At 31.4% G+C, this 10,521-nt stretch overlaps 1 protein-coding gene across 1 annotated transcript in view; it reads right to left on the reverse strand.

The window, feature by feature from the left end:
- The window catches only part of LOC105619341 (glutamate receptor 1), a 115,243-nt gene that overhangs the window by 72,587 nt on the left and 32,135 nt on the right, over positions 1-10,521 (reverse strand). The window contains 2 exon segments of the mRNA XM_012200860.1: positions 3,323-3,452; positions 5,283-5,410. Coding sequence (XP_012056250.1) covers positions 3,323-3,452; positions 5,283-5,410 — 258 coding nt within the window.

Raw genomic sequence — 10,521 nt, forward strand, 5'->3', positions numbered from 1 at the left:
AAATAATATATATATATATATATATATATATATATATATATCACCGAATGTGTATGTTTCCTGCTTTTAAAATTCCAGAAATAATTGTGGGAGTTATTTTAAATGTCAGTAGAAAGTATTACTCGTGTTCAAATGCCAGTTAATACGGTTGATTCTAAAAACTTAGGATTTTAGAAGTCTGATTTAACATTTATACTGCAAACAGGAAAATCTAATGGAACGTAATTCGCCAAACTTTCTCTCGATTATTCGCGCAATCGGTTCTACTTCAATGCAAACGGTCGACCTGACCGACGGCGATTCATTTTACTGGCGCAATCGAGGAAACATCTGACGTGTCTTAACTTTGAAATTGCACTGGTGATGTTCTGCGCGGCGAACGACATCGCAGATTTAAAGGCGTCATTGCCGTGTGATATCCTTACCGCATACGTTAAGAATATTGAAAGCAATGCACAATTTTTCTAAGCATGTCGTATTGTTATGTATGTGTTTATCAACTTGATAATTTATCTCTCTATGGACCGATTATTTCATTTCTTTAGATAAACTATGAGGTAATTTATTTATTAGCTAAATAAAAGAGTAAAAGAGCAAGAACATGGAGAGACAGTGAGCTGAAGTTTATCGAAAGGTCGAATCCATTATATGTCGTAATAAACCGCATATTATTCTTGTACATTTCAATCGCATGATGTGATATGAATTATATGACGTGTCTTTATGCATATAAAACGCTATTGCACTATTTAAATAATCTTTTTGTAACAAAGCTCAAAATCTAATTTATACTTTAATAAAATTGTTTTCGGATCTGTATTTATATAGTCAAATTTGTAAATAACTGTTTCAACAAAACCCCATTTTTTTTTTATATAAATTCATAAAAATATTTAGATGCGAATATATAATTAATAATTCGCTATCGTAGATTGTAATTATTGTAACTCAATAATATGGAAAAATTTAATTTTTGTTAATCGTTATTTGCATTATTAAAAATGAAAGAATAATTATTTATTTACATTAATAAATTTAAATTTATCAAAATTAACATTAATTATATTAAAAATCCTCTTATTAATATAAGTGTATTTTGTACAAAAAATAAATAATAATCTGATCTAATACAGAGATATGTTTACCAAATGTAATAAAAACTATCATTTCAAAATCTTATATTTCATCACGTGTATCGTTCACGAAGAAAATATCCGATATATGCCATTAAAGAATCACTATATGAAGCTAAATATTTTTTATTACATTCCATGATTATCGATATTTTATGCAAATACGATATTTTATACAAATTATGTTTTATTATAAATTCAGGTATGCGAGGTATTATATCCGAGAGGTATCAACGTAAGAAAGACTGAGATAAGTAATAAAAAATTTGCCATGAAATCCAAATGATTCTCCGAATACTCATCGTCTTGCTGCTTTCCTCATACCTGCTTTAATCGGGAAACGGTATGGTTAAACTACGTCAGATAGCGACAACGGGAATAGGCGAGATGAGGTGAGGCAGGAGGTAGGAAGGAAAGAGGTCGTTCAACGCACGGAGACAGCACGATAGTCCCTAAAGTATATTTGCATTTGCATTCGGTAATTAAACTCCCTCCGTTTCCGCGATACTAGACTACCTCAAGCTCGTTCTTATCGGAGTTTGTCGAAGAAGAGCAATTGGTCGGCTCGAGGAATTCCAAATGGCTTTCTCATGCTCGAGGCACGTGACCAAGTTATAACGGCCGGAAGTCAGCGAGATACAAAACTCTCTAGCGCGATCCGTGGTGATTAATCGTTTCGTTCAGTCAAAGTTACTCCATGTTCCATTAATTAAGTAATTAAACCGCTGTCGCTTTGCTTCCAGCATCAAGATTGACATGAGATTTCGTACGAACAGATCGGGGAAGAGATTCTTGTTACAATTTGTGTTAGTTACCATTCCTGTCACCGTTTCGAATTACGAAAGCGAAACATATTCGGGAATTTGATTCAATTTCGGCAATGTCGACAATGTAGGAAGTTCTTAAAAATCAGCTGCTTTGAAGTAGTACTTGATAAATTGTACTTTTAAAATATGTTTTTTTTAAATAGCAAATTGTTGAAATAATAATTTATATAAGGCAATATATAATGAACTATATAATAATAATTGTATTTTGATGGAATATTTTGCATGTATAATAAATTAGAGAAAAATAAAAATCAGAAACCTTTCTCAAAATTACGTGTAATTTATCTTTCGAAACATTACGCTTAATTATTTTTCCTTCAATATGTGTTGAATGTAAATCAACATTTTGCATTCGATTACTGATATTATATAAAGACCAAATAAAATTGGTATACCTGAAACAGTAATATGCAGAAATTCATGTTTTGTTTTCTCTTCAATTTCATATTTAAAACCCCGAGTATCAAACATATTGAAACATAAAATACGCACACGATTGCAGATACACGTGTGATTTCATCCGGTTGTAAATCATACAATTTTAATGACGAGAAAACAAAACGTAGAGAAAATTCAAGTAATATAAGTAGTTAATTAGAAATTATATTTTCGTGATGCAATTCACTTTCAAGCAGCAACACGCCGCGAGGAGGCGTTAAGCATGACCATATTTCATAATCATACATTATTCCGCTCGCATGATTTTGATGCAGGGATTTTAATTCACGTATCGTTTTAGAGTCTATTTTAGGCAAACTATTATTTCAGAATTTGAGATAGAATTTTATGATTTTATGTACCGTGTAGCACAACAAATATTTATGAAGAATCAAAATAACATGCACATACAAAATATATACTAAAATACACACACGTATATCAAAATATACATATCAAACAGAATTCAGAATTCTATTTTCAAATATAAAAGTGAATTTTAGATCGTGTCTAAACTGGACATTACGAAAATTTTTCCTTTCCATACAGAGCTTGTAAATTGCACAGATTGTTTACGAATATAATATAATTTTAACAGCATTTGCCTTACGAATGTCATTTATATTATATTTTGTTACATAAACATATAAAAATATGATCGCGGTGTCAGGAGATTACCCATACGCGTATGTTTTTATTCCGCGCAGAAGTCGGGGAATCCACTCGATATCCCATGTCTACGATATCGGCAAAGTTGGCCACGAGAGACCGAGCCTACTTGGCAGATATAATAAAAAGAGAGATATCGTAAGGGTGGAGGCGAAAAGGCGCGAGCTACAGCGAGCGGTATGCGCCGTAGCCCGCAGCTACGCGCTGTAAAATGAGAAATGCATGAGAAAGCGGCAGGGTAAAAGGACTTACCATCGTGGGAGTCATAGAGGTAGATGATTTTCTTCCAACCATAGTATCGCACCGTATCGATGATAGCACGATGGTAATCCGGTCGCATACTTATGGCGAAGTCCAGGAGACCCGAGGATGGTGTCAGGACCTAGATACACAATAATCCCGTGCATTTCGGCGTCCTACGATCGTGCTCGTCGTGAAATTTTGAACAGACAGCCGTACGTCATCCACTTAACGCGCTGCCGAAATTAATTCTACTTAGGAGGGAAAGGATGCTTCGTCGAAACTTTAATCTGAGTCGGTGCAATCGAGCTCCTACCACTCGTGAATTCTCTTTGAAACTTAATTCCTGCGAATGTGCAACTGGTGCTTGCGCGTAGTGATTTATTACCGAAATATATGCCTTTTGATACTAATTTCAGTTGTCGAGTCTCGACTCGGCTTTTTCTCGTAAAACATTTACGCGCTTTAGAAATGAATTGCGAGATTTTCCAAGGCAGATTGAACAAGAGAGTAATTTAAAAATATCTTTTTAAAATAAAATAATACTTTCTTTATTGAACCTTCAGATGATGATGAAAGGAAGTAAATACCGTGTATAAGATTTTAAAAAATAATTATCGTCTAGCTGAATGATTATATCCACGTATTGAATTTCCAATGCCAATAACGTCTCTTTTTCTTGAGAATGAAGCAGCGATGCAAAAGCAGTGCAGGCAAGGATCTCATGGAAATTGAAAAAGGATTTTCTCTATATAAATGGCCGTTCCTGGCAAACCGTAATTGGCCCAAAAAAAAAGGAGTAGAAAGCCGAGGCGTCGAATCAGCATTACCGCGCGATTACCATTTAAACGACATCGACGTTCGTTACGCGTACATATATATACTTATGCTGCACGGAAATATATCGTGGGAAAAATACGCACACAACCGCCGAAATACTCACGAATCCGACGTTCATCCTACAGCATAGTACGATATCAGTTTACAACGGTGCGATAAATGCAGCTCCACAATTCGAGCTGGCGAATAAATTTTCGGTGAGCCAATTCATTTCGAAATTCAAATTGTAATATGTATACCGTATGTATCGCATACACATTTACGTATTTGTATGGATGATTGTATCGACCAAATCCATCATCATGCATCTCGTAGCGTCGCTAATTATCAGTTGCAGCGCGAAACGAAACTATTGATTCTGTACATGACAATTATTATCAAATGCGTGCATGCACGTATTTTTTCTTTTTTTCACGTTGAATTGATAAGCACGATGGAAAATTTATGCATCGAATATGAGTTGTTTTTGCCATAGGCACTTCAACTTGAATGGCAATCTTTTAGCCTTTATGCATGTATATACTGTTCGATGTAATTTAAATTTAACAAGACTTGAAATTTAATGGGAATTATTAGGTAATATGACTACGAAATACGTTTATGTTACGTTTATATACTTCAATAAAGTATCAGATATACGAAATGAAATCTAAATTTTATATATAACTTTGTTTTTTAAGTAGAACCGGTTTGTGAAATATTTCTTTTAGATTTCCTTGTACGTTCTACTTCAGGGAATCGAAGGAAAGATATGCGGAGTATAAAATATAAGATTATAAAAGAAAAGACACACGGAAAAACAGGTTCCATGAATATAAATTAGATTTAAATAAGGTTTCATTTCATTGTCCTGCTCTGAGAAAAAGTATTGGCTATGACCAATTGCAATATTCTGTTTCGAACGAAACAAATGATGTCTCATGAATTCTTGAAATTGATGATTTCATTGTTTTGTTGAAAAACCCAAAACAATGACACACAAATTTAAATATATTTTATAAGACATAATTGTTATCATTTTGATATAATTCTAAAGAAATATATAAACATTAAAAAATAAGATGAGTAAAATGATAAAGTTGAGATGCTTTTAATGCCATAAATCTGAAAGAAATAAATATGGCTTATTTACCTTTTCAGGGAACCAGGGTGTCACAAATGGCATTTGGAAGGTGTTGCTGTATGAATGTAGCGTATCAAACGAGTCTGGACTCACAGCGCCCAACATCGAAGATACACCTCTACTGAACTGGCTGCAAACTGTAAAGTATAAAAATAATAATCGTTATCATTAGAGAAGAAATAAGAGAAAGATAATACTGATTTAAAAAGTTTCTGTTTCACAACACACCTAAATGATGATTTTTATGTATCTTTAGCTGTTGAAAAAGAATATAAGATGAAAAAAGTTCTATCAATTACAGATTTTAAAAAATCAGGAACTTTATTTTAAAAAATTTATAAATAATTTATAATACTTTTTTTTTACTGTACTACGGAGTAAAATGTATAAGAATCACTATTCAGATCTTGAGAAACAGAAACTTTACAAATTAGTGTAATTTTTTTATATTAAATGTTCTCTCTTAATAAATTGTATTCTTTTAATATCACTTAAAATTATATATAAATAATAAAAAGAGCTTCATATTATTATTTAATTTATTTTCGTATAAAATGTAAAAAAATATTGAAATTTGTTATAACTATATATAAATTTTTCTCAGAATTTTTTAGAATTTCTCATTAATTTAACAACTTTTTAGAAAATTGTTCAGATTCTTTTATACAAATTGAAACATTTTTCAGAAGTGCAGAAAAAGCTATACTTTTCTAAAATTCTTTATATATATGAATTATTAAATATTTTAAGATTTCTAAGATTTCTTATTCAGATATTATATAATATCTGATAAAATTTTATCAAATTTTATCCGAAAAATTTTAATGTATTTCTTCAGAAATGTAGAATAAGAACTTATAATATTTCAGAATTTATATATATAAAATTCATCTTAAAAAAAGACTACTTTCTTAGTATTTTTGAAGTGTTCCAATATACACACACACACACACACACACACACACACACACACACACACACACACACACACACACACACACACACACACACACACACACACACATACACCACCCCACCCACACACACACACACGCACACACACACACATATATAAATGTTTAGAAAAAAATTTCACCATATATGAATTTACGTTATTGCATAATAAATTCAAAGCGAAATTTTAAAAAATTGAAGGATGATGGAATTTTTAAAAAAATATATCCTTTTTTATTATAAGAAACTTTACAAATATTATCTATTTGTAAAACAACAAAATATTAATTAAAATTTATTCAGTAAAGTTATAATTATAGCAGACACATAAAATAATTGTTTAGAAATGCTCAAAAATAATATCATAAAATCTTAAGCAAGTCATATTTATGTAAAGAATTGTGCGTACACGATAATAAAACCTTGTTTAGTACTGATTTGAAAAAATGTTACATTGTATATGAACACCTATTTCCTCATCGTTGTTATTTATGGATTGTTATTATTTAACATCAACAAATAACATACTGTATTTCTCTTTATGAAGATCGAGCAGCCATAATATGATGGGTAATCTCGTTGACCATTATGCGTGGTCTTCCACAAAGCACAATAATACCACAAAAGTGTCAGCTTGCGGGACATACTGAACGCCTGCTGGATAGATCCGTTTTTATTAGCACGGTAGAGACAAAAAGGATTACCAATAAAAACATATGTGGCGGTCGAGTTACACACAGATCTAAATTTGATTACTACGTTAACAAAGTCGCTTTTAATAACGCAGGATAAACGATTGAGTAGGAAAAATAGCAATGAACGAAAACATAATATATTTCTTCGTCACCTTACGTTAATATTAATGATAAAAAAATGATAATTCTTTTAACTTTCTATTTGTTCTTCAATATCTCATATTATTATTATTGATAAAATTACAATAACTTTTTTTTATTTTAGAAAACACATCTCAGCATGTAAAAATTGTTCAGAGCCATGGTCCCTTACCCAGCAAACATTTTTTTTATTTATTCAATATTCAACGTTAAATCAATATTGAAGTTTTATTGAAATTCAAGTGAAAATGGTAATACATAAAAAAATAACAGTCGGTATATTAATGTTGATAAAAAAAATAAAAAGAAAGCTAAATTGAAGTCGTATATGTATATATATGCAATGTAATTATTATGCAATTGTATTGAGTATGATTTGTTTCAATATGATAATTCAAAGCATGGTAATATATATGTGTACATGTGTTGTTTAACAACAATTGATGATACATCGGAGATAAATGGCGATGATGGACAAACACGATAAAACGTATAAAAGAACGGGCCATCTCGGAATAGGTGGAAGGAAAAAGGGAGAATGACTGAGATAGGATATCGGCTGCACCGATTGCGAAGGTGAGGGAAAATCCAAACGGTTGGAAGCGATCCAAAGAGAAGGTATGCGGCGGATAAAAGAGTGCTGGTCGAAGAAAAAGAAACCAAAAGGAGCTGTGGAAACTGCAACCCCTACAAGTTAATCGCTAAAGAAGAAACTGACAAGGCTCGTAACCGAAGATTTTTGCAATGGTCTTAATGACTAAGAAACGTCGGTATTTTCGATGCTTAATGCGAATAACATTGCGGTCTTGTTCTTACAAGCCATTGTAACTCGATAAATGTAGTTAACTACTTTTTATTATTTCATTTACATTTCTTTCTTCTTTACTTAAAAATATTATTTAAGTATTTTAATTTAATTTAATATTAAACCTTTCTGAGAAATGTGTTTGCATTAGTTATTTATATTTAATACATTATAATAAAAAATATATAATTTTATTCTTATAGACAAAACTTAAATTTAGGTTCATTTAATTTAAGAAAAAAAATGAATTTTATTTTGAATGTTCATGATTTGACAAACTTTTTTTAATTTCAACACAATATTAGCGGTAGCTATAACTAATAGTAAAATTAAATCAAACGTATAATTAGTAAAATATACTTAGAAACTGCAGGATAAATGACTTGCAGATCAATGACTCAAGAAGAAGCTTCCGAAAAGTTGCAAAAATGCAATATTGTGAAAGTGGCGAGCAAAAGAATGCGAAACAGTCTTCCGCAAATTGCGAAAGACAGAAACGATTGTTCGCTAATTTAGAAATCCGAATGCGACCCATCAGCACTGATTTAAAAGAGGCAATGATTGAAACTAGCTCGAATAGCTAATCAAATTCAAGTCTGGTCAGCAGATCGAGCGTTATTTTAGCGTACCCCGTTGTGTATAGACAGAGTTGTTTTATCTCACATCACTTATAAGATATAATATGTGTCACGATTAAGACCGTGAATCTGTAACGTTGAGTAACATTCCAAAAAGTGATTAAACAATAAATAACAGGATTGTAAAGTATACCTTTAGAACTTTGTTAAAATACGAAAATACTAAAAACGGTAAAGTGAAATTGTAAAAAGAATTCATTAAATAAGTGTGTTAGTGAAAACGTGGTTTATTTTATCCAAAAGTGATTTATTCTATCTAATCTGTCCTCGGCGAACCCACAATCTGTGCTCTGACATCCAAGGTTACAACAACAGAAAATATAGAACAGCACAATCATATTCTACAAATACGCAACAAAATACGTGTAGAATTTCCTCCTATGATTAAAAAAAAAACAATTTTTGAGACCGTCTTATTCAGCCTATAAAAAAATTGCGCATACCCAAGGGCGGTGGTTCTTATTAACCATTTTGTTGTTATCATTATAGTACTCGTGTATAATTTCAAGTTACGCGCAGCCTACTTTATTTTAATTATTCTTTTATGCTCGCCCTCACGCTCAGCATTTGTCCAGAGTCTGGGATGCAAAAGAAAAAGAGGCAGCAGAGACGGGAGTCGTTTTTATTTTCGTTATTCCGCGGCTACCACGTGTACGTGCAGTAGAGCAGAATTCAGAAATCCAGCGGTACGGCGACCAGCATTTATTGTGGCCACCCCGAGGGTGCATTTATATTCATAAGCATAATGGGGCATCGTGATATATGCGCCCACGCCTTAGTTAAGAATGTCCCTTCGCTCTTTCGTCATTATTAATTCCACGTATACCATCGCGGCCGTGCCTCTCAACGTTTGTCGACAACTATAAAAATACGCGCGTCTTTTTTGACTAAATGCGCGGCGAGGCTCTAATCATAAGTTGTAACTGACGGATGTTATCCTGAGGAACATCCTCGAACAGTATTTCCCTCAAGGACCTGTGCACCTGTGCACTTCGTACTTTGCAACGTACTTGTTACATTCCTGCACCATCCGGTTGTATGAGTTATCCTGTAGTTCCAAACGTAACTACATAATTCTCATAAAAGTATTCAGTAAGTTTCATGGTTTTGCATTAATTTTCAGAGATACATTTTTTAAGAAATTTAGAAACAATTCTTGCTCTATGAAAATTAATAAATAAATGCTGCTTTATCGCACAATTTTTAATGTTTCCATTATTGTTAACATTACATAGCAATCGAAATTTGAATTAAGGATATTGAAATGAGATTTATTTTAATAATTTTATGAAAACGTACGCTAAATATTGATTTAAGTTTAACTTTATGTATAATGTAGAACGCAATATGTTTTAAATAAATATTATAATTTCATGCGTGCATATTATTCGCACATATTATTCGCGAAATTAATCCAACTTAAAAATTCAACAAAAGTTTAACAGAATAAGGAGAAGAATAAATAGATATAAAATGATATTTATAGCTTATATATATCCAGGAAATGCACAAAAAGTATATTTCTGAATTAACAAGTTTCTAAACAATCTTTTGAAATTTTGAGGCAATTTCGTGAGTCACTGTACGATATTAAGTAAAGTATATAGCAGCAACATCTTGTGTATAAATTTCTTTTTAGCATACATAAATTTCACTAAAACTACTAGTCAACGGAATAGCTATAAGATAACTCGTTAAATTTTAATCAGTTTTCTAGGTGCTGTGGTATGAACTTAAGTAAAAAATTACTTGTTAGTTGAATGAAAGTAATATGTGATAACTTTTAATGATAAATTCAAACTAGATATTAATTTTCTGGATAAAACAAAGAATATATTTTTAAATGATAATCATTGATAAAAAATATTTATTATTAATTAAAAAAGGTAATATCTATTTGGTTGTCATTATTTATTCTTTAAAAAAGGTAGTATTTATTGTCATGTCTGAAAAATGAGAGTTTATATTTCTCTAATGAGATATATTTAGAGAGAGAGAGAGAGAGAGAGGAGGGG

The sequence above is a fragment of the Atta cephalotes genome, assembly GCF_000143395.1.
Source record: "Atta cephalotes unplaced genomic scaffold scaffold00021, whole genome shotgun sequence".
In the NCBI taxonomy this organism is placed as follows: domain Eukaryota; kingdom Metazoa; phylum Arthropoda; class Insecta; order Hymenoptera; family Formicidae; genus Atta; species Atta cephalotes.